The following is a 25,621-nucleotide window of genomic DNA, read 5'->3' as shown; positions in this document are numbered from 1 at the left end:
TGTTGCAGGCATTTGGGGGAGTGAACCAGCAGCTGGGAGCTCTCTTTGCTCATCAAATTTTCAATTTTTAAAAAACACTTTCCTTTTTTTTTTAAAATATTTATTTATTTATTTATTTGAAAGTCAGAGTTACACAGAGAGAGAAGGAAAGGCAGAGAGAGAGAGAGAGGTCATCCATCCACTGGTTCACTCCCCAGATGGCTACAATGGACGGAGCTGCGCCGATCCGAAGCCAGGAGCCAGGAGCTTCCTCCGGGTCTCCCACAGGGGTGCAGGGGCCTAAGGACTTGGGCCATCTTCTACTGCTTTCCCAGGCTATAGCAGAGAGCTGGATAGGAAGTGGAGCAGCCAGGACTTGAACCGGCGCCCATATAAGATGCTGGCGCTGCAAGCAGAGGCTTAGCTCACTAAGCTCCAGTGCCAGCTCCCAAATTTTTTTTTAAAAATATTTAATTTATTTGAGAACTAGAGTTACAGAGAGAGAGAGGGAGAAACAGAGAGGTCTTCCATACTCCTCAAATGGCAGAAACGGCCAGAGCTGAGCCTATCTGAAGCCAGGAGCCAGGAGCCAGGAGCTTTCTCCAGGTCTCCCATGCAAGTGCAGGGGCCAAGGCACTTGGGCCATCTTCTACTGCTTTCCTAGGCCGTAGCAGGGAGCTGGATCAGAAGAGGAACAGCTGGAACACGAACTGGCGCCCACATCGGATGCCAGCACGGCAGGGGGAGGCTTAGGCCTCTATGCCACAGCGCTGGTACTTCGTGTTTATTTTTAAAAAAGCATAAACCTCACAGCATATCCAGAATTTTCAGAAGAGCTGGCGGTGCCCTAAGAGAGATTCAGGATCCTAAGGAGAAGGCACTACCAATCCACCAGCAGAAAGAAGGCTGGATAAAGAGAGGTCCCAAAGGATCCCAGGTGAACAGATTATGCCATGGCAGCCATGCTCTTTGCTGGTTGAGTGACCTTGGGCTACTTATTTCATCATTCTGTGCCTCTGTTTTCTCATTTAAAATTGTGTTGGGTGGGCATTTGGCGCAGAGGTTAATTTGCTGCTTCTGACCCCCATATCCCATATTGGAATGCCTTGGTTCAACTTCTGGCTCTGCTTCCCATCCAGCTTCTTGCTACTGTACACCACAGAAAAGAAGCAGATGCTGGCTCAAGTACTTCAGTCCCTGCCACCCATGTGGGAGACCAGGATAAAGCTCCTGGCTCGTGACTTTAGTCTGGCCCCGTCCTGGCTGTTGCAGATATTTGGGGAGTGAGCCAGCACATGGAAGACCTTTGTCTGCCTCTCTGTTACAGTCTCTCTCTCTGATATAAATAAAATAAATAATCAATTTTTCAAAAAGTAGTGACATTATTTGGAATAAAATAGCCCAAGTCCACCAATGGAAGTTAAAAAATAAAAATTGGGACACTACTTAGAGTGGTTTGTCATACATACATATACAGCACTTAGTATAGTGCCTGGCACATCATAAATGCACTAGGATTTTTGCCTTTAACTGTTATTATAAAACCAGGGAGGATATATAGTATGAGAGTGTGGTGAGTATTCCCTGCCACCGCCACCACCAGAGAGGGCATTGCTACAGAGATACATCTCTCCTTGTGGTTTCAATGCTTAAAAGTGAGGAGTCCTGTGCTATCCAAAGGAAAAGGCACTCCCCCAGCTCTGGAGTGTGACACACTGGCAGGAGGCAACCTTGGGCCCTGTTGCTTTTAGAGCTATGGAGAGCGGAGGGTACAAAGGTTAAAGCACCACGGTCTAGCTAGATGTGTCTTAGTTCCGCTAAGGGCTACCCTGTAAAAGGGTTTTTGTGGGTGTTTCTTCTTCCTGGCCTCTGCTAGTCACCTCAAATCAATTGTTGATATCGTGATAGCTTCAGGATCCAGTCTCCTCACAAGCTTCTCTTGCCCATCCTTCTAAGAGAAAGAACAAATTCTGTACCCTACACCAAAGTAAAGGCCAGGTAACATGGGAAATTTCTTCAAACAGGCAGCCAAGTCTGAGGTAGAATGAAGGGATCAGAGTGGAAGGAAGCAGAGTCAGATGGCCTGATCACAAGGCTTGACCACAGCTGAGACCTTGACAAAGAGGAAGTACACTAATTCTAGGAAGAAAAAGGGGGAAAGAGGTCTCTCTTCACCACTTCACACGTGCAATCTGGGCATGCCGGGTGGAACTGCTCCGAACACAGAGCTTGAACCAGCTAAGCAGCTCGAGAGCTCTCAAAGAGTACGAAACCTGGAGGAAGTTGTGGTGGGCAGAAGGTGAAATCCGCTCATCAGAAATGCAGCAAGCAGGCTTTGGGCACTTTTGAAAAATCTCCCTGACACACACAGTAAAAGACGAAGTCTGAAGAGGAACAAAATGCTTTATGCTTTCGGACCCATGTCGTAAGAGCTTTGAGAAATTATCTTGAGGTTTGGAAGATTCCCACTAGAGAAGGTCCTTATTTGAAAGAAAATCTGGCTACAGAAAGACGAACGAAAGGAACACGTACTAAGAGCTACTCAAAGGTATGTTGTTTTCCTTGACAGCAGTCCCACAATGTATAAGGAATTCTGGAAAAGACATGAGTTTCCTAGAATAGCACCAAGAGATAGGTAGCATTACTAGAGACAGAGGGATCAAGAAAATTATTTCTTCTTCAAAGTAACTCGCTCCAGATGGACAGTGGCATTTTGTGGAAGTGGACTAGCATTTATTTTCATACCCACAAGCCCCCCTGCTCCCTGCTACTTATACCTCTCCATTCATACTCAATGGCTTCAGCAGCTGTTCAGAATTTGGGTTTCCCATGTACATCCTATAAATTGTGCTGCTGTAACTACTAGTCAGAATCTGCTGTGCAAGTTATTACAATGCTTTAAAAATGTACTTTAAAATTTATTTTATTTATTTGAAAGGCAGAGTTACAGTGAGGCAGAGAGAGTGAGAGAAAGAGAGAAAAAGAGAAAGAGAGAGAGAGAGAGAGAGAGAGAGAGTTTCCATCCTCTGGTTCACTCCTCAAATGGCTGCAGTGGCCAGGGCTGGGTGGGCCAAAGCCGGGAGATTCCTCTGGGTCTCTCACATGGTTGCTATGGCCCAAACACTTGGGCCATCTTCTGCTACCTTCCCAGGTGCATTAGCAAGGAGCTGGATCAAAAGTGGAGCATCCATATGCGATGCCATTGTTGCAGGTGGCAGCTTAACCCATTATGCTACAACACCAACTCCTAAAAACATACTTTCATGTTAATTCTAATGAGCTAAGTACCATATGAAAGATTAAATGTTCATTTTGCAAGCAGATATTTTTATTTTTTAATTTATGAGAGAGGAAGAGACAGAGAGAAGGGGGAGGGGGACTTCCATTTATTGGTTCACCACTGAAGGCCTAAAATGACTAGATTTGGGCCAGACTGAAGCCAGGAGCCAGGTCTCTCTTGTAGGTGGTAGGGGCCCAAGTACTTGAGACATAACTGTTGTCTCCCAGAAAGAAACTGAAGTCAGGAGCTGGAGCCAAGTATCAAACCCAGGCACTATGACATGGGATAATGGTCTTTTTTAAAAAGGTTTTATTTGTTTATTTGAAAAGTAGATTTATAGACAGAAAGGGGGAGATAGAGAGATCTTCCATCCTCTGGTTCACTCCCCAAATGGCCACAAGGACTGGAGCTGCACCAATCTGAAGCCAAGAGCCAGGAGTTTCTTTCGGGTCTTCTACATGGGTGCAGGGGCCATCTTCTGCTTTCCCAGGCCATACCAGAGAGCTGGATGGGAAGAGGAGCAGCCGGACATGAACCAGCGCCCATATGGGGTGTTGGCACTGCAGGCAGAAGCTTAGCCTACTATGCCATAGCACTGACCCCAGGATCTTTTTAAAAAATGTATTTATTTTATTTGAAAGAGTTATGAAGAGAGAGATCTTCCATCCCCTCTTTCAGTTCACATATGGTTGCAACAACTGGGGCTTGGGCCATACTAAAGCCAAGAGCTTCATCTGGGGTCTCCCAACGTGGTTTGCAGGGTCCCAAGCACTTGGGCCATCCTCTGCTGCTTTCCCAGGTACATTAACAGGGAGCTGGATCAGAAGTGGAGCATCCAGGAATTGAACCAGTACCCATATAGGTTGTGGGTGTCTCAGGTGGCGGCTTAACCTGGTATGCCACGATACAGCCCCGGGACAAGAGATCTTAACTGGCACTTAATTGCTTGGTCAAATGCCCACCCCCATAGAGTTAATTTTCATTTTGACCACTGCAGTGGTTCTTTTCACCAACCTCAGATGTACCAAGAGCAAGTAACTAGAAGGAAAAAGTACAATTCCAGACAGAACTCTGGGCCCACTTTACCCAGGGTCCCTACAGTAGCCTTTAGGGAGCAAGCATCAGGGTCTGTTTGCACTGCCTCTGATGAATGGCTGTGGCACAGGATTTGAGGTCACCGGAGCTGGATTTGACTTTCAGTCACATATACCACTTGCTAGTTCAATGCTAGCTCAAGCTACCTGGGCCTCCTTTCATCATGGAGAATCATGTGAAAGACTGTTAAGTTGTAAAGTGCTAAGCAAGTCTGAGGTATATTCTTTCTGGGCATTCTTTCTGGCCCATAGACCATTGTAGATGAGAGCATGGACTCTGGATGGCTTTCCCTCTCATCTCCTGCATGCCCACCCCAATGTTCAAATAACAGCATTGTCAAGAGCCTTCCAAGGGTGTAATGGAAACATTCACTCTGCTCAACTCCACAGAGAAATCCTAGAATATGTATTCATTTTTAAATATGATGTCATTATTTTATTTGAAGGGCAGAGAGAGAAAGAGAGACAGACAGAGATATCTTCCATCTCCAGGTTCATTCCCTAACTACAACAGCTGGGGCTAGGCCAGGCCAAAGCCAAGAGTGCAAAACTCAATCTGCATGCATTTGACCCATCAGCACCTGCTGCCTCCCAGGGTATGCATTAGCAGACAGCTGGAATTGGACTTGAATCCAGGAGCTCCAATATGGGGTGCGGGTATCCCAAGAGGTGTCAACCACTGTGCCAAACACATGCCTTAAGAATAGTATTAAATAGTGATTTATATTTGAATTTACAGCAACGTTTCAACTGAGTCTCTCACAGTGCCTTTTCACAGATGGAGTGGGCAGTGTTTGAAGGAGTGTTGTACTTCTCACAAGTGTGAGTCATCGGTTAGAATGAGTCAGGAAGCTCTGCTTTTTAAAAACACTAGGTCTCCTCTCCCACATTTTCAGCTTCCTGCAGTCCTGTGGTCCCTTCTGCTTTCTGGAATGTTCTTTGAAGGGTGTGAGTAACCACACTGGAATCATTGGCCCTTGGGAAGAAACCCAGGCATTGTCCTGAGGAATGGTGACCCTTGTAATTGTGACAAGATCAGGCTTTTGTTCTCAGAGGCCAGCTTATTTCCAAACAGAAAATGATTGATTTGGCTGGTGATGGACATGTGCAATCTGTACTAGGCAGGCCCTAGAAAACACCAAGATGAAAGACTGCTGTTCCTTGCTAGGCCAGCCCTGCCCGTCAGAGACCAGGAGTTGTAGAGGTCCCAGGGTTGAGAGGAAAATTGACATTATCAAGTAGAGGTGATATTTTTTTTAAACTTTTATTTAATGAATATAAATTTCCAAAGTACAGCTTATGTATTACAATGGCTTCCCCCCCATAACGTCCCTCCAACCCACAACCCTCCCCTTATCCACTCCCTCACCCCTTCTATTCACATCAAGATTCATTTTTGATTCTCTTTATGTACAGAAGATCAGTTTAGCATACATTAAGTAAAGATTTCAACAGTTTGCTCCCACACAGAAACATAAAGTGAAAAATACTGTTTGAGTACTAGTTATAGCATTAAATCACAATGTACAGCACACTAAGGACAAAGATCCTACATGAGGAGTAAGTGCACAGTGACTCCTGTTGTTGACTTAACAAATTGACACTCTTGCTTATGGCATCAGTAATCACCCTAGGCTCTTGTCATGAGCTGTCAAGGCTATGGAAGCCCCCTGAGTTCACTGACTCTGATCATTTTTAGACAAGGCCATGGTCAAAGTGGAAGTTCTCTCCTCCCTTCAGAGAAAGGTACCTCCTTCTTTGATGACCCATTCTTTCCACTGGGATCTCACTCACGGAGATCTTTCATTTAGGTTTTTTTTCCCCCAGAGTGTCTTGGCTTTCCATGCCTGAAATACTCTCATGGGCATTTCAGCCGGATCCGCATGCCTTAAGGGCTGATTATGAGGCCAGAGTGCTGTTAGGACATTTGCCATTCTATGGGTCTGCTGTGTATCTCACTTCCCATGTTGGATCATTCTCTCCCTTTTTGATTCTATCAGCTAGTATTTGCAGACACTAGTCTTGTTTATGTGATCCCTTTGGTTCTTAGTCCTATCATTATGATCAATTGTGAACAGAAATTGATCACTGGGACTAGTGAGATGGCATTGGTTCATGCCACCTCGATGGGATTGAATTCGAATCCCCTGGTATGTTTCTAACTCTACTGTTTGAGATAAGTCAGCTTGAGCATGTCCCGAATTGCACATCTCTTCCCTCTCTTATTCCCACTCATATTTAACAGCAAACACTTTTCAGTTAAGTTTCAGCACTTAAGAATTGTGTATTGATTACAGTATTCAACCAAAAGTATTAAGTAGAACAAAAAAAAATACTAAGAGGGATAACATATTAAGCTGCTCATCAACAGTCAGGGTGAGGGCTGATCAAGTCACCGTTTAGGCTAGAGGGGTGTTGTCGCTCCCCGTCTTCGTGGAGGAACGACACAGGACCCTGCGTTGTTCTTTTGTCTGCTCGGCCCTCCCCGGGTTTGCTGCTGGTTCTTCCCGGGTTGGCTACCGTCCCTTCCACCTCCGTGGAAGGGCGGTTCCCCCTAGCCACTTTCCCCACTTCTGTGGGGGAGCGGCACACCGCCGGTCGGCTCTCTCGGGGGCTGCACAGGTGTTCCTTCAGATAGATGTTCCTGGTGCATGCTGTCTCTCTCCTCCTTTATAGTCCTCTTCCACCAATCCCAACTCTGCTACCCACACGCCAAGTACGCTGCTCTCCTCCAATCAGGAGCAGGTCCTGCTGTTTATTGGTTGAACTGGAGGCAGCTGTGTAGAAGCTGTTTCCTCCTCTCCCAGCGCCATATTGTGGGAGAGCAGATGCATAGAATAAGTCTTAATTCCAGTAACTTAGTCTAGTCCGAGTTGCTCCCAGTTGCTCCCCACAGGTGTGTGTGTGTGTGTGTGTGTGTGTTCCTCTGCTTAGTCTTGGTGACCTTGGAAGGGTTGTGCACTAATTGTTTCTGTAGTGTTGTGCCGAGTAGAGGGTGACTTGGTAACCGGGCTAGTTCTGATCTCCTCAGCAGTAATTTGGTGCAGGGGCCAAATGAGGGGGAGGCCAGGGGGTTGTTAGAAATCAAGGCTAAAGAAAGAATAAGAGGCCGGCGCCACAGCTCACTAGGCTAATCCTCCGCCTAGCGGCGCCGGCACACCGGGTTCTAGTCCCAGTCGGGGCGCCGGATTCTGTCCCGGTTGCTCCTCTTCCAGGCCAGCTCTCTGCTGTGGCCCGGGAGTGCAGTGGAGGATGGCCCAAGTGCTTGGGCCCTGCACCCCATGGGAGACCAGGAAAAGCACCTGGCTCCTGGCTCCTGCCATCGGATCAGCGCGGTGCGCCGGCCGCAGTGCGCCGGCCGCGGCGGCCATTGGAGGGTGAACCAACGGCAAAAGGAAGACCTTTCTCTCTCTCTCTCTCACTGTCCACTCTGCCTGTCAAAAAAATAAAAAATAAAATAAATAAAATAAAAATAAAAAAGAAAGAATAAGAAAGGGTGGAGGAGGGAGGGTGGGAGTGCAAGCGGGAGGGAGGAGAGCGTGGGAAGTATCAGTGTGCTCCTAAATCTGAGTATATGAAATACATGAAATGTGTTCACCTTGGGGGCTTGTTAAGCCATGAATTGCCAGGCCGAACTCCCAGAGCTTTAGATTCACTTGGTCTAGAGAGGGGGGTCAAGGGTAAGAATGGTCCTTAAATTCCCTAAACTACAGCAGCTTTCCAGGTGATTCTGACCCATGCTAATGTTTGAGGACTACTGAGTTAGCACTTTAGCTTTTAATCCTGGCTGTGCACCTGGGCATTTGTTTAAAACAGGTTCTGCGGGTGGGGCCCAGGATCCCTGGGTGATTCTGTTGCTCAGGCAGCAGAGAGAGCCTCCCTCCCTCCCTCCCTCCCTCTCTCCCTCCCTCCCTCTCTCCCTCCCTCCCTCCCTCCCTCCTCTCTCTCTCTCTCTCTCTCTCTCTCTCTCTTATTTGACAGATAGAGTTAGACAGTGAGAAAAAGAGAAAGGTCTTCCTTTCGTTGGTTCACCCCCCAAAAGGCCGCTATGGCCAGAGCTACGCCGATCTGAAGCCAGGAGCCAGGTGTCTCTTCCTGGTCTCCCATGCAGGTGCAGGGTCCAAGCACTTGGACCATCCTCCACTGCCTGCCTGGGCCACAGCAGAGAGCTGGACTGGAAGAGGAGCAACCGGGACTAGAACCCGGTGCCCATACGGGATGCCGGTGCCGCAGGCGGAGGATTAACCAAGTGAGCTATGACGCAGCACCCCCCGCCTTAAAGATTTATTGATTTATTTGAGAGCCAGAGATACAGACAGAGGGAGAGACAAAGAGAGGTCTTCCATCCACTGATTCATTCCCCAAATGTCCACAAGGGCTGGAGCTGGGCTGATCCGAAGCCAGGAGCCAGGAGCTTCTTCCAGATCTCCCACACACGGGTGCAGGTGCCCTAGGACTTGGGCCATCTTCTACTGCTTTCCCAGGCCACAGCAGAGAGCTGGATCATAAGTGGAGCAGTTGGCATGCTAACCTGTGCCCATATGGGATGGCGGCGCTGCAGGTGGCGGCTTTACCCACTACGCCACAGCGCCGGCCCTGCCTCATTCTCTTCTTAAGGGCAAGTTACTTGGGAGTGTGTTGTCTTTGTCATGGGCCTTCCATTCCCTTGTCAGAGTTACAGGATGGAGTTGTAGGATCAGATGGCATTTCCTGGCTCAGGGCCTGCCTCTGTGATGGAACTGAGGCCTAAGTAGAGTGACAACTGTGCTTCTTGGTAGAGATGCTGGGATCTAGCTGTTAGAACTGCTCTCTGTCCTCTCTGAAAGATCTGAAAGAAGCAGTTGGCCTCCTCTGTGAAGAGGTTGGAAGTAGAGATGCTGCAGAAACAGTGAATGAAGGACAGTGGGACCCCTGAACCTTCTGTACTTCCAACTAGTCATCTCTAGTTCTTTCTCTTATTTCATCATCTCCTATTTGTTCTAGGTTCCATTAGACACAGTCTGTGAGCTTGGGCTAGGGACTACTTTTGCTTTCACTTCTCCATTTTAGAAGTGGGATGAGTGCTTGTCATCATCTAAAGTGTGGAGGAGGCAGGCAAGGATGAGGAAAAGACCAGTGAGGGGGGCTACTCACATTTGCCAAGGTGTATACGATGCCATATACACTTCTATACATATACATATATGATGCCAAGGTGTATATGACAGCAAAACCATCTCCATTACATGGGTACACTTTCTTGGAGGGAGGAATTTCTTTTTTTAAGATCTATTTATTTATTTGAAAGTCAGAGTTATACAGAGAGAAGGAAAGGCAGAGAGAGAGAGAGAGAGAGAGGTCTTCCATCCGCTGGTTCACTCCCCAACTGGCCACAATGGCCAGAGCTGTGCTGGTTTGAAGCCAGGAGCCAGGAGCTTCTTCCGGGTCTTCCATGTGGGTACAGGGGCCCAAGGACTTGGGCCATCTTCTACTGCTTTTCCAGGCCATAGCAGAGGGCTGGATCGGAAGTGGAGCAGCCAGGAATCGAACTGGCACCCATATGGGATGCCAGCACTGCAGGCAGCGGCTTTACCCACTAAACCACAGCGCCAGCCCCAGGAATTTCAACTTTTTATAATACTTATGTTAAAAGTGGCTTTTCAGGGCAATAATTATTTCATTCATGTAAATATTGAATTCTGGACCATCAGTGAAATAATGTGAACTTCTGCTTGCAGTTAAGCCAACCTATCATTTTATCTCTTGGTTTCCTATCATAATAAATGTGCATAAATATGGGGTCATGTTCATGTGCATTTGGGGTTGATGCATGTTGAACACAGGTAAATACAGTAGCATTAAATGCAAGACTGTGTACTTCCATAACTGCATTTGATCCTTAGGCAGGCAGGCTGAAGGGAGCTATTACTGATGGGGCTACAGATGCATGGAAATAATTAAAAATGAATCTTAATGAAGATGGGGTGGGAGAGGAAGTAGGAGATGGGATGGTTTGCAGGTGGGAAGGTGGTTATGGGGGGAAAATCACTATAATCCAAAATTTGTATTTTTGAAATTTATATTTATTAAATAAAAGTTTTCTATAAAAAAAGAAAATATATGATTTGCTGCGGATGACTCACTGAAGCTGGGACTGGCTTCGCAAATGTCTGCTAAACCAGCAAGTGTGCCTTAGGTCCAAAAGCTGAGAGAGTCCCTCCTTAGTGCAGCATCGCCAGCATTGACCAACAGATGAGAAAGTGGCTTGCATGTTTCCACCATTCAAGGGTTCCGAGATAGGATCCTGACATTTCAGATTGGCAAAGGAAAAAAAAATCCATGGAGAGGCCTCCTAAAAGCAAGCATGGTGTAGGGTCACATTATCAGGGACAGTTTATACTGGGCTTTGGAAGTCAGCCTTCCTTTGAGCTATCCTTAGGGTCAAACTTTTCAAAATTCAAGACTTTACCAGCAAGAAGGCCATCACCAGATGTAGCCCCTTGACCTAGGAGCAGAACTGTGAGCCCAGATAATCCTCTTTATAATCAACCCAGTCTGTGGTATTATTATTACCCACACAAAATGCATTAAGACAAATTATTATCTCGATTTTACAGATGAAGACATTGAAGCTCTGAGAGGTCAAGTATTTGTCCCAGGCCATAAAGTTAACAAGCGGCAGGGTCACAAGTTCAGTCTTGGCAATCTGGATCCAGATTCCATACTTGCAGCCACCATACTGTGCCATCTTTTGAGAGTACAAGCAGACTACGAAATCCATAGGGCTGGGTGTTTGTTGGCCCATTGGTTAAGATGCCGCTTCGTGTTGGAGAGCCTGTGTTCAAGTCTTGGCTCTGCTCAGGATTCCAGCTTCCTGATAATGTGCATCCTGGGAGGCAGTAGATAATGGCTCAAACACCTGGGGCCCTGCCACCCACACGAGAGATCTGTGCTCCTGACTCTGGCCTGGCCCAGCCCTGGCTGTTAGGGGCTTTTAGGAAGTGAACTACTGGGTGAAAGATATTCTCATTTCTCTGTCTCTCTCTGTCTCTCTGTCTCTCTGTCTCTCTCTCTCCCTCCCCCTCCCCCTCTCCCTCCCTCCCTCCCTCCCTCCCTTTCTCTCTCACTCTCTCTGTCTGCCTATCTCTGTCTGCCATTTAAAATAAATGAAGGAAGGAAGGAAGTGGCAAAAACAAATTTTTTAAAGATTTATTTTATTATTAATTTGAAAGTCAGAGTTAGAGGAGAGGCAGAGAGAAAGAGAGGCCTTCCATCTGCTGGTTCACTTCCCAATTGGCTGAAACAGCTGGAGGTCTGCCGATCAGAAGCCAGGAGCCAGGAGCTTCTTCCAGGTCTCCTACGTGGCTGCAGGGGCCCAAGGACCTGGGTCATCTACTGCTTTCCCAGGCCATAGCAGAGAGCTGGATCAGAAGTGGAGCAGCTGGGACTATGAACCAGTGCCCATAAGGGATGGCGGCACTGTAGGCAGCGGCTTTATCTGCTACACCACAGCGCCGGCCCCAAAAAACCAATTTAAAATTTAAAAACAAAGCCATAGACTCAGAGTTGGAAGGGCCATTAAGGAACTTGTAGTCCAACCTTCCCAGCAACACAGGAATTCCCCTCTACATCCTCTATGCCACGTTTGCAGATTCTCAGTGTTGACAGCTTGGTAGCTCAAAGACAGATCATTCCTATATGGCCCCATCTCTGGTTAAGTTTATCCATAAAGTGTGCTGGAGAGCAAATCAACTCAGCTCATGTTTGCTGAGCTTGTATTATTTTTGCTGAGGTTGTATTATGTTCTGACCACCCTATCTGGTACTTCAAAGAGTTGGTGGAAAAACAGAATTAAAAGATAAGATTATTTGGGTAAAAAAATTGAAATGTATGCATAGTTTTTTCACAATACACACTTCCCATGAACTCTTGGAAGATCCTTTCATGATTTCAAGTTTTTTTTTTTTGGCATCTTATCAAATAAACTTATATTCTATTTCCATTTTCCATAAACTTTTTAAAAATATTTATTTATTTATGTTGAAAGAGTTACAGCGAGAGAAGGGGGGAGACAAAGAGAGAGAGAGAGAGAGAGAGAGAGAGAGATCTTTCATCTACTGGCTCCCCCCCCAAATGGCTGCAACAGCCAACATTGGGCCCGGCCAAAGCCAGGAACCAGGAGCTTCAAGTACTTGGGCCCAAGTACTTGAGCCATCTTCTGCTGCTTTTCCCAGGCCATTAGCATGGAGCTCCATTGGAAGTGGAGCAGCCGGGACATGAACTGGTGCCCATATGGGATGCTGGAGTCGCAGGTGGTGACTTAACACACTGTAAACACAACATCAGCCCATTTTATTCCATAAACTTTTTTAAACACCCTCATATATTCAAAGATAAAGAAGATATGCTCCCTGGGGCCAGCGCTGTGGCATAGCAGGTAAAGCCACCACCTCCAGTGCCGATATCCCATATGGGTGCCAGTTTGACTCCCAGCTGCTCCACTTCTGATCCAGCACCCTGCTAACACATCTGGAATAGCAGTGAAAGATGGCCCGGGGCCAGTGCTATGGCTCAGTGGGTAAAAGCCTCCTCTTGCAGTGCCGGCATCCCATATAGGTGCCGGTTCCAAGTCCTGGCTGCTCCTCTTCTGATCCAGTTCTCTGCTATAGCCTGGGAAAGCAGTGGAAGATGGCCCAAGTCCTTGGGCCCCTACATTCATGTGAGAGACCTGGAAGAAGCTCCTGGCTCCTGGCTTCGGATGGGCACAGTTCTGGCTGTTGCAACCATCTGGGGAGTGAACCAGCGGATGGAGGACCTCTCTCTCTGTAACTCTGACTTTCAAATAAATAAATAAATAATAAAAAAAGAAAGATGGACAAAGTGTTTGGACTCCTGCACCCACGTGGGATACCTGGAAGAAGCTCCTGGCTCTTGGTTTTGGCCTAGCCCAGTCCTGGCTGCCCTGGCTATATGGTCAACAGAACAATTCTAGTGCAGGGGGACAAATATTTCATTAATTTAATCCAATATTGTATTAGCTGTTTGAGCAACTTTATAACATTGTTGATCCACTGAACTAAAATATTTAGTTCTTTATAATTTCTCAAAGATAGCCAGCAGTAAACATTTTCAAAATTATACGTATAAAGCCTTTAAATATCTTTGAATGTTGTTTAACTAAGCTTGGAGACTTCAACTCATAACATTTTGTTTATTCATATCAAGGAGATTTCAAAAGGTCTGTGGAAAATGTAATTAAAAGATGAGCTTATTGGGGTGTAGTAGTAGAACAGTCAAATAAAACATCATAGTTTTAAGTTGCAGAGAATAAAGGCTGGAAGATCAGAACCTGGAGGAACCAGTACACAAACATTTCTTTTTCTTTTCTTTTATTTATTTGAAAGGCAGAGTTATAGGGAGATGGAGGGAGAGACAGTGATAGACAGTGAGAGAGAGAGAGAGAGAGAGAGAGAGAGAAATATCTTCCATGCACTGGTTCACTCCCCAAATGGCTGCAATGGCCCAGGCTGGGCCAGGTTGAAGCCAGGAGCCAGGAACTTTATTTGGGTCTTTCATGTGGGTGCAGGGGCCCAAGCACTTGGGCCATCCTCCACTGCTTTCTCAGGAACATTAGCAGGAAGCTGGATCATAAATGAAGCAGCCGGGATTTGAACCAGTACACATCTGGGATGCCAGCACTGCAGGCCATGGCTTTACCTGCTATGTCACAATGCCAGCCCTACAAACATTTCTATAGCCCAGAATATTGCAGACTTTCTCTTCCTGCCTTTATTTGGAATGGGCCTTCTTCAACATCCTGATGACCTTTGGAGTTCCCTTCCAGATCTGAGACTCTATAATTACTTTTTAAGGCTAGATTGGCAGTGAAGCTCAGTGGTTATATCTAGGGCTAGGATCAGCAAGAAAATCTTGGTCTCTGTTAGGAAAGGAAAACGTGGGTGGCAATCAGCCTAGGTACTTCTTAGTGGAATTTCAGGGTTCATCTTCCTCGAACTGTCTTCTAATCTCATCCACAGAATCAAAGTTAGTGGTAGCCTGTACCATATTCTGTCCAAGTGCCATTTTCCACGTCTCACTTCCCAACTGAAAAGTCAACTGGGAAAGACCCAGAGTGTCCAAAGCCCCATCTGCTCTCAAAGCTCCCTAGTGATTGGGACCTAAGTACATTGTGGTTTTCTGGATCAGCCTCTTGCATGTTCCTTAAAGTCAGCCCTTCCGGATCTTGGTGATTTACAGCTCCCCTCTGCAATCCACCCTACCACCCATCCCTTTCAACCCCACTTGCTACCAATTCTTGTTGCACAAGTAATTCTAGACCCCAGTGATCTGCACAGTAGCTTTCTGCCCCTATCTTGGGTTTTCCTGAAATGGTCCAGGAATTCAAACATGGTTCTAGCCCTCAGCACGGTCAAGAGGTCCCTGCCACCACCTCCACCCTCAGCAGCACAAAACCGTTCTTCCCCTCACTTTCCATTTGCCTCCATGGCCCTCAGTTCAGTTCTGCTTTCCTCCAAGACCACAGGGAACTTCCTGCTGGTGGGTAATGCAATCTCTGTCTCTCTGCCTTTTAAATAAAATAAAAAAATAGTTATTTATTTTTAAAATATTTTTTCGGGGCCAGTGCTGTGGATTAATCCTCTGCCGGCAGCACTGGCATCTCATATGGATGATGGTTGCAGTCCCAGCTGCTCCTCTTCTGATCCAGCTCTCTGCTATGGTCTGAGGTAGCAGTTGAAGATGACCCAAGTGCTTGGACTCCTGCACCCACATGTGGGATCTGAAAGAAGCTCCTGGCTCCTGGCTTTGGATCAGCCCAGTTCCGGTCATTGTGGCCATCTGGGGAGTGAACCAGTGGATGGAGGATCTCTTTCTCTGCCTCTGCCTGTAACTCTACCTCTCAAATAAATAAATAAAAATCTTTAAAAAATATTTTTTCTATTTTTTAATTTATTTTTCTTTCTCTTTCATTCTTCCATTTTTAAGAGAACATATTTTTAAATTACATTACAGTCAAAGGCTTAATGCCCCACCACATAAAGAATTCAGCAAGTAAAAAGATCCTCATTTTATAGGAATATAGGCAAGGGCTATAAACAATAATCAAATAGAAAGATGACCATGAAAAAAATTTTTAATTTCAAAAATGATGTATGTATATATGTATTTGAGAGGCAAAGAGATAGAGATCACCCGTCCTCTGGTTTATTCCCAAAACACTTGCTGTAGCTCAGGCGTGGCCAGGCCAAAGTCAGGAGCCAGGAACTCAATCCAATTCTTCTATGCGGGTGAAAGGATTCAACTACTTGAGTCGTTATCAGCTGCCTCCCAGGATCTGCATTAGCAGGAAGCTGGAATTGGGAAGAGTTGGGACTCAAACCCAGGCACTTTGATTTGGGATGTGGGCACTCCACTTGGCATCTTAACCACCAGGCCAAATGCCCACTAAACCATGGTTTTTCTTTTGACAAGTCACTTTATGTCCTGAAATGTTATTCTTTTTAAAGCTTTATTTACATATTTGAGAGGCAGAGAGAAAGAGAGAGAGATATTCCATCTGCAACAGCCAGGGCTGGGCCAGGACTAAGCCAGGGGCTTGGAACTCCATCAGGGTCTCCCACATGGTTGGCAGGGGTCCAAGTAGTTGAGTCATCTTCCGCTGCCTTCCCAGGCTCATTAGCAGGGAGCTGCATCAGATTCCATTTATCCAACACTGTATTTTTTAAAAGATTTATTTTATTTATTTGAAAATTACAGGGAGAAGGAGAGAGAGAGAGAGAGAGAGAGAGAGAGAGAGAGAGAGAGAGATGGGGGGAGAGATTCCATTCTCTTATCCAATATTCTTGAAATGGGAAATTTATAGAAGTGAGAACAAATTAATGGCTATTTGTGGTGATATAATTGTTCTGTATCTTGACTGTGGTGGTGGATATACAAATATACCTTGATGCATGTGCAATCAGATTTTATAGAGCAAAATTCACACACACACACACACACACACACACACAAGATACAAGTAAAACTGGGGAAACCTAAACAAGATTGGTGGGTCACATCTAGGTCAATACTGTGGTTATGACGCTGTTTAGCAAGATGTTAACATTGGGGGAAACCAGGCAAGATGTGTAAGGCATCTATATTAGTTCCTGTAACTGCAAGTGAATGTATAATTATCTCAAAAAAGTTTAATTTAAAAAGTAAATGAAGTGGGTTTTTGGTCTACCAATGAAAATTTCCTAACCTGAAGTGAAGTATCAAGGCTTAAGAGAAAGAAATCCCAAGGAGTTTGGTGAGCTAATGTTTTGGTACTAATTTTAGGACTAGTTCCTGTCTGTGCAAGTACTTGTAGAGCAGTGCATGCTTTGGAAAGCCTTAGTTGAGTAGCTCTCTGAATGGCTCCCTTGCCAAGATTGGCAGTTTCTACAGTGGGCATTTCATGGGGAGCCTTGTAAGTCAAAGCAATGTCATTCAGTTGGCTTGGCTCCTGTGAGGACAGAAATGCAGCTCCTCCCTCTCCTCTGTGGGGTACGCCACTTAGTAATGAAAGTCAGTTTTGGCAGGGGCATTCTGATAAGGACTAGGAAGGAGAAGGCTTGTTGTCAGTCAGGCCACTGCACAGCAAAGGACACAGAGAGGAATGTTGACTCACAAGTGTAAATGGGAGTGGGCATTTAGTGCAGCAATTAAGATACCTCTTGGGGGGCCAGTGTGTAGTAGGCTAAGCCTCCGCCTGCACTGCCAGCATCCTATATGGGCACCAGTTTGAGTCCCAGCTGCCACTCTTCTAATTCTGCTCTCTGCTATGGCATTGGAAGGCAGTGGAAGATGGCTCAAGTGCTTGGGCCCCTGCACCCACAGACAAGACACAGAGAAGCTCCTAGCTTCAAATAGATCCAGTTCTGACTGTTGTGGCCATTTGGGGAGTGAACCAGCAGATGGAAGACCTTTCTCTCTGTCTCTCCCTCTTTCTGTCTGTAACTCTGCCTCTCAAATAAATCAATCAATAAATCTTTAAAAAAAAAAAAGATACCACTTGGGATGCCCATATCCTGTGTGCGAGTGTATGGGCTTGAGTCTCAGCTATGTTCTCAATTCTAGCTCCCTACTAATGCTAGCCACATAGGAGACCTGGTTTAGTTCCCAGCTCCTGGTTTTGGCCTAGCTCACCCCAGCTGTTATGGGCATTAAGAGAGTATATCAATAGATGGGAGGTCTTTCTCTACCTGTTTGTCTCTCTGCCTTTCCAACAAATAAAATAAATAGGTAAAAATTTAAAATAGAAGTCTATATTAGACAGAAGAGGATCAGGATGGAATCTGGTAGCTAAAGGAGAATACACCCAATTGTGTTTTACTTTGAATAAATTAGCTTGTATGTTCCACACAAGGGTCCTTCAAAAAGTTCATGGACAGGGTCGACACTGCAGTGTAGTGGGTTAAGCATCTTCCTGCAGCACCAGTATCCCATATTGGTGCTGGTTTGAGTCCCAGTTGCTCCACTTCCTATCCAGCTCTCTGCTATGGCCTGGGTTGTTCCACTTCCTATCCAGCTCTCTGCTGTGGCCTGGGAAAGTATTAGAAGATGGCCCAAGTGCTTGGGCCCCTACACTGGGAGAAGCTCCTGACTCCTATCCTCAGATTGGCCCAGTTCCAGCTGCAGCAGCAATTTGGGGAGTGAACCAGTGGATGGAAGACTTTTCGCTCTCTGCCTCTGCCTCTCTGTAACTCTGCTTCTCAAATAAATCAATAAAAATCTTTTTTAAAAAGTTCATGGAAAATGGAATTGAAAAATAAATTTATCTTTGTGCAAATAAATTTTGAAATCCATGCATAATCTTTCCACAATATACATTCCATCACTTTTTGATGAGCCCTCATATGCATCGGTTACAATATTTTTTGCATCAAAATAAACTTATCTTTTAATTTCATTTTCCACAAACTTTTTGAAGTACCCACATATTTGCTGACAGTATTTTCCCCTTCTCAGAAATTTTCCTGCTTAAATGTGTAGGGAGAGGCCAAGTTCTGGGTATTTTGGGAAGTGCAGCTTTAGAATTTCTGTGGCAGCTTTGTGCTAGACAACATCCACATATTTAATTATGTGTTTTTTTTTGGTGAGAGAAGTTTGTCTTTGATGTCTCCTACCTTCCCCCTCTGTGTACCTTTCTATCCCCTACTGGGGCTCCCCTCTGCCAGCATTGGCATCCAGTAGGCTCCTATACTCTCCTTGGTGACATTTTAGACATTTTCTGTATGGATGGATACAGAAAAAAATGATGAGTGGTTACTTCTGGGGAGCAGGATTGGGGGATTAGAGTGAGAACAAGGCTGTTGTACTGTGTGTCACGTTGTGCTGCTTGAATTTTCTAGATCTGTGGGCAGCACCTGTAGGAAAAAAATTAAAACAAAAATGTAAAATCCCTTTCTTGTAAATAATCTACTATTTAGGCCATTCATGGTACATAATATTTGGGGGAAGCTGTTGCAGGTTGAAATGATGTAGACAGGGGCCGGCAATGTAGCTCAGAGGGTTAAAGCCCTGGCCTGAAGTGCTGGCATCCCTTATGGGCGCCGGTTCTAGTCTCGGCTGCTCCTCTTCCGATCCAGCTCTCTGCTATAGCCCGGGAAAGCAGTGGAAGATGGCCCACGTGGAAGACCGGAAGAAGCTTCTGGCTCCTGGCTTCAGATTGACGCAGCTTCAGCCGTTGCTGCCATCTGGAGAGTGAACCAGCGGATGGAAGACCTCTCTCTGTGTCTCTACCTCTCTCTGTAATTCTGTCTTTCAAATAAATAAAATAAATCTTAAAAAAAAAAAGAAATGATGTAGACCAAACCTTAATTTCTTATAAAACCAGCTTTTGGAAATAAGGGGTTACATTGTAAACTGAAGGCCTGGTGCCAATTTTTTAACTAAAATGCCCAGAAGTACCAGATGAGGAGACTTCAAAAAGTTCATGGAAAAATGTGTCTTATTAAAAAACTATGCATAGAGGTCAAAAAATTTTTGCACCAAAATCAACTTATACCTTAAAGTCATTTTCATGAACTTTTTCTAATACCTTCATATTAAATGAAATACTAAATGCTATGCTTGTACACTAAACCTTATGATAAGAAATACATCCTGAAATTTTTAAAATTTATTTATTTATTTGAAAGGCAGAGTTACACAGAGAGAAGAGAGGCAGAGAGAGAGAGAGGTCCTTCATCTGTTGGTTCACTCCCCAGATGGCCACAACAGCCGGAGCTGCACCGATCTGAAGCCAGGAGCTTCCTCCGGGTCTCTCATGTGGGTGCAGGGGCCCAAGGGCTTGGGCCATCTTCCACTGCTTTCCCAGGCCATAGCAGAGGGCTGGATCAGAAATGGAACAGCCGGGACTTGAACCAGTGCCCATATGGTTTCTATAAAAGATATTTGTTTTTGTGATTTCTAAAATTGCAACCAGTGCAATTTTATATTTATGTAAATATATATTTATACAATATTTATATTTATATATCACTTATCTTTGTGTGCTTATGGGAATATATACAAAAGAAAAACAGCCCACCTCAACTGTATTGTTTTTCTCCTTCCTTTGTGGCTACCAGTGCTCCTGCGATAAGGTCTAGAAGACCCACACAAAGATGGTGTGGTGGTGTCAGCCTAGAATTGAGGGGCAAAGAAAAGAATAAGCTTTTATTGTGCTTCAGGACATGTGCAGCATGAGCTGGGCATTTTAAGTTCTCCTGCTGAATCAGCACATTATGAGGATGTAGGTAACACTGTCCCCTTGCATGGATAAGGAAACAGATTCTGTCTAAATGGGGGTGGGTAATGAATCTGTGAAAGGATTGGAGCCTAGATCTGCCCGAGCTGATATTCTTCTCACTGTGTCACCATAAGTGACTGTGGGAAAGGTTGAAATTGGGAGGCAAGACTAGAGAAACCTTGGGCAGCACACATCAGAAAGTGACCTACAGACCCAACCTTATTGTAGTTATCGTTTTTCTGCTTGCCATGAATGGTATATACTGTGCAGATAACATGTGTATTGCCTGCCTGACAGATGCAAATACAAGTTGTGACATTAACTACTTTAAATCAAGGGTTCCTGTATTCATTCATGTTAAGATGGAGGTGACCTGTGAAGCTGGATTTTTTCCCCCCTGCCATGGATAGTTCTCTTTCAAAATTTTATTTATTTATTTACTTGAGAGGCAGAGAGAGAGAAGAGAGAGAAATCCTATCTGCTGGTTCACTCCCCAGATGGCTGCAACAGCCAGGGCTATGCCAGGCTGAACCAAGAGACAGGAGCTTCCTCCCGGTCTCCCATATGGGTGCATGGGCCCAACTATGTGAGCCAACACCACTGCCTCACAAGGTATGCATTAGCAGGAAGCTGGAGTTAGGATTCAGAGCTGGGGGTTGAACCCAGCTTCTATCATATGGGTCACAGGCAGCTTAACTGGTGTCTTAATTGCTAAACCGAAAGCCCACCCTGGATGATTATCTTTTAACTACACTGAGATCCATAGACCCCCAAGTTTCCAGTGGCAGAATTTCAGGTATCAACCCCAATAACAAGTGAGATATAATAAGGAGTGAGAGGAGATCTGGGGAACTTCTTAATTATCTTATTAAATCAAGTGTGCAATTGCCTTTCCAGCTTCCATGTGTTAATAATTTTGGTTGTAGGAGAAATAAAAGTTGTCTTTGCTGATACACGGAGTGCTTTGGAAATGGATTTATTTTGGATGTTAACTTCAGGATAAAGCTTTAAAATTTTTTTATTTGAAAAGGAGAGAGAGAGAGAGAGAGAGAGAGAGAGAGAGAGAGAGAGGATTGTATATCTACCAGTTCACTACCAGTTCACTCCCCATATGCAGAGCCAGGCTGAAATCAGGAGTCTGGAACTCAATCCAGGTTTCCCACATGGGAGGTTGGGGCCTAAGCATTTGACCCATCATCTTGAAGCTTTCCCAGGGTGTGCATTAGCAGGAAGCTGGATCAGAAGTGGAGCCAGTACTTGGGCCCTGCCACCCACATAGGAGACCTGGATGGGGTTCTGGGCTCCTGTCTGACCTGACACAGACTCAGCTGTTCAGGCCATCTGGGGTGTGAACCAACAGGTGGATGATATCTCTCAATCTCTCTCTCTCTCCCTCCCTCTCTGTCACTCTGCCTTCCAAATAACCAACTAACTAAATATTAGAAAGAAAAAAAATGGAGCCAGGACTCGTATCCAGGCACCCTGATATGGGATTTGGGTGTCCCAAGTGGCCTCCTAACCTCCTGTGCCAAACGCCTGCCTCTGGGACAAAGTTTTTTTTTTTTTCCATCAAAACAGCTAAGAAATATTTACTAGGGGGGAGAAATTTATACTGATTTTTTCTCTTTTCTTTGCAGCAAAGCTAAGATGGAAAGACCATTCCTTCAAATATGAGCCTCACCCATGCAAAGAGATTTTTTTTCTTACAGTAATCTGAGGCCTGGGACTGACACGATGGGCGTGGAGAGTGCCCTGCCTCCTCAGCAGCTCTGGCCCGTTTTAATTGGGCTTTCTCTACTGTCTTTGGCAGAGCCATACGGGTTCAGTAAATGCACACAGTATGCATTAGACATTCACCATGTGTTGTGCATTCGGAAGAAGATCACTAACTTGACAGATGCCATTAGTGACATCCCTGGATATACCACTCATCTCAATCTGACACAGAACCAAATTCAGGTCCTTCCTCCCCATAGCTTCACTAATTTGTCTGCTCTAGTGGACTTGAGACTGGAGTGGAATTCCATTTGGAAGATTAGTGAGAGGGCCTTTTGGGGACTTCAAAACTTGACCCTTTTGAATTTAGTAGAAAATAAGATTCAAAGTGTGAACAACTCATTTGAGGGCCTTTCCAACTTGGAGACCTTGCTCCTGAACCACAATAAAATTTCCCATATTCACCACGATGCCTTTGTCCCTCTTGTCAAATTGAAACATTTAAGCCTATCTCGAAACTTGATTACCAATTTTTCCAATGTACTTGAAGCAGTCCAGCATCTTCCATGCCTGAAGTATCTTGATCTCACTAACAACAGTATCATCTCCTTGGATCAAAGCCCCAGGACATTGCTTTCCTTGACCCATCTGAGCCTACAGGGGAACAAGCTAATGAAGTTAAATTTCTCTGCTTTGTCCCTGCCGAATCTGACCACTCTGGATGTCTCCCGGAATAGCCATCAAGTCATTCAGCATGTTTATGTGCAAACTCTGCCCCAGTTGAGGAGTTTGAATCTAAGTGCAACAATAGTGAAGCCGGAAATGCTTCCACCTGAACACCTGCAGAATCTAAGGGAAGTGGACCTCAGCAACCGGGAGCTCAGAGGTGATCACTTAAACTTGAATGCAGTGTGCCGCCTGCTCAGAGACTTGCCCCTATTAGAGGCTTTGACTTTTCAGAAAATCTCCACTGATGCAGAGGGCATCAAGCATCTTGCCAACTGCACCAGACTTTTGTCCCTTGACTTGAGCCAAAGCAGGGATCTGGGTCGCCTCGATGCCAATGAGTTTGTGGCTATGCCCAGCCTCCAAAAGCTGAATCTTAAAAAGTGCCAACTTTCCTTTGTCAGTAACACGACCTGGAGTTCCCTCCAGAATTTGACATCCCTAGACCTGAGCCATAACATGTTTAAATGGCTTCCAGATTTTGCATTTTCTCCCTTGAAGAGCCTACAGACACTCTTTCTCTCTGGAAACCCCATCACAGAAATCAATAATATGACTTTCAAGGGGCTGTATTCATTGAAGGAGCTCAACTTGGCTTATTGTTGGATAGTGACAATTGATAGACACTCCTTTACCCAGCTTCCAAACTTAGAGAGCCTAGATCTTGGAGGCAACAATATTCGAACTCTAAAATACAAAACCTTTGAATCCCTGAAGAAGCTCCAAGTTCTGATTCTCTCTCAGAACCGCCTGGAAACTATAGAGGCAAGAGCGTTCTCTGGCCTTGCTTACCTTTCTAATCTTGACCTGACATACAACAGGTTGTCGGGTTTTCATAAAGACCTCTTCTTGGGCCTGGAAAGGCTGGAAGTTTTGAATCTCGGTTTTAATAAAATCACATATGAAACTACAAGGAACTTGACATTTCCTCCATTTATGAACCTCAAGTCTTTGAAACAACTCAACCTGGAAGGACAAGCACATGGACTTCAGGTTGTTCCAGTGAACTTCTTCCAAGGGCTGGCTGGCTTGCAGGAGCTACTCCTAGGGAAAAATCCCATGGTATTCCTGGACCACCTGCAGTTTGATCCCCTGATAAACCTCACAAGGCTAGATATCTCTGGAACAAAAGCCGGAGACAGGAGTCTCTATTTAAATACTTCCATATTCAAAAAACTCAAGAAATTAAAGATACTGTGCCTTGAAAACAACAACTTAGAATCGCTGACTCCTGGCATGTTCTCTGGCTTAGAAAGCCTTCAGGTCTTTTCCTTAAGATTCAATAGGTTAAACATCATTAATCAAAGCCATCTGGAAAATTTGAAGTCTTTGACGTACTTTGATCTCTATGGGAACAAACTTCAGTGCAATTGTGACAATCTGTGGTTCAAGAACTGGTCAACAAACACAGCTCATGTCCATATCCCCTACCTCCGGAGCTACCCCTGTCAGCATCCAGATTCTCAGAGTTTGTTGATAGATTTTGATGATGCTTTGTGTAATTTTGACCTGGGAAAGGTCTACTTCTTCTGTTCCTTCAGTGTGGTCCTCACGACCATGGTCTTCTCGTGGTTCAGTGCCAAGATAACTTCATCCCTGTGGTATGGGCTGTACATATTTAGAGCCTGGTACGTAGCTAAATGGCACAGGTCAGAGAAGGAGTTCATCTATGATGCCTTTGTTTCTTTTTCTGCCACGGATGAGCTGTGGGTGTACAAAGAGCTTGTTCCAGCCCTAGAAGAAGGTGGCCAGCTTACCTTTAAGCTCTGTCTCCATCACCGGGACTTTGAACCAGGTGTGGACATCTTTGAGAACATCCAGAATGCCATCAACACCAGCCGGAAAACTTTGTGTGTGGTCAGTAACCACTACTTGCACAGTGAATGGTGTCGGCTTGAAGTACAGCTGGCCAGCATCAAGATGTTCTACGAGCATGAAGATGTTATTATCTTGATTTTCCTGGAAGAGATCCCCAACTATAAGTTGTCCAATTACCACCGACTCCGGAAACTTGTGAACAGACAGACTTTTATCACTTGGCCAGACAATGTCCATGAAAGGCCCCTCTTCTGGGCTCGCATTAGAAATGCATTGGGCAACAAAACTGTGGAGCAAGACAATGCACGACTAATTGTGGCCGAGTGACTGGAAGCTTTGTAACCTCAGATTCAGCTGTCTAATGTTGCCCAAGATCTGTAGAGGCTGAGTGTGACTTAAAGGTACCAGCTCTGCAGGTACAAGGGCGTCGATTGCTCCTGATCGCAAAACCCAGGACCATTTGGGTTATATCCATTAGGCAACTGAAGGAATGAAGGGGGCTCCCTGAGGAAGCTTCGGCAACTGTTGGGGGATCAGAAGGCATGCATTTTTATTAAGAGGAGGGCTTGGGACAACCAGTCACCTGAAATTCTGGGGACCAGGAGGACCCTCATATGTGCTTGAGAATATTGCTCAGCTAGTTAATTCAAAGCAGTTCCTGCAGGTATAGATTGAATGGTATTCCTTCTAAGAACATGTAATGGGACTGGCACTGTGGTGTAGTGGGTAACCTGCAGTGCCGGCATCCCATATGCGCACCGGTTCGAGTCCCGGCTGTTCCACTTCCGATCTAGCTCTCTGTTATGGCCTGGGAAGGCAGTGGAAGATGGCCCAAGCACTCCTGGATCCAGGCCCCTGGCTTCGGATTGGCCCAGCTCTGGCCATTGAAGCCATTCGGGAAGTGAACCACTAGATGTCTCTCTGTCTCTCTCTCTCCCTCTTTCTCTCTCTCAGTGTCTCCTTCTCTCTCTGTGTAACTCTTTCAGATAAATAAATCTTAAAAAAAAGCAGATGACTTCATTTTGTTTAAATTAAATGATAATCTGATTTTGAGGCCCTGTTTGCCTATACTAGTGGAAAATTTTAGATTAGTCTTTCCTCATTCTTACCTACTGGCCTCTAGTATTCTTACATAAAGAAAAAAAAGTTGGGGCAGTTTCTCCAGTCTTTGGTCTACATGGATTAGCATTTGTATGTCCATTGTCCAAGCTGAGGACACTGCTGCTTCTGGGAAACACTCGGCACTGGATTTTT

The 25,621-nt window shown here is 45.3% G+C and overlaps 1 protein-coding gene across 1 annotated transcript; it reads left to right on the top strand.

Annotated features, from left to right (window-relative positions):
- Nucleotides 1–2,107: 2,107 nt before the first annotated feature.
- LOC100359168 (toll-like receptor 13) lies at nt 2,108–25,377 on the top strand. The gene is made up of 2 exons (XM_002720225.5): nt 2,108–2,527; nt 21,745–25,377. The coding sequence occupies exon 2, from the start codon at nt 21,791–21,793 to the stop codon at nt 24,692–24,694; it is 2,904 nt and encodes a 967-aa protein (XP_002720271.3). The 5' UTR covers nt 2,108–2,527; nt 21,745–21,790; the 3' UTR covers nt 24,695–25,377.
- The last annotated feature ends 244 nt before the right edge of the window (nt 25,378–25,621 follow it).

The sequence above is a fragment of the Oryctolagus cuniculus genome, chromosome X, assembly GCF_964237555.1.
Source record: "Oryctolagus cuniculus chromosome X, mOryCun1.1, whole genome shotgun sequence".
NCBI lineage: Eukaryota > Metazoa > Chordata > Mammalia > Lagomorpha > Leporidae > Oryctolagus > Oryctolagus cuniculus.
This window is presented reverse-complemented; position numbering and strand designations above follow the sequence as displayed.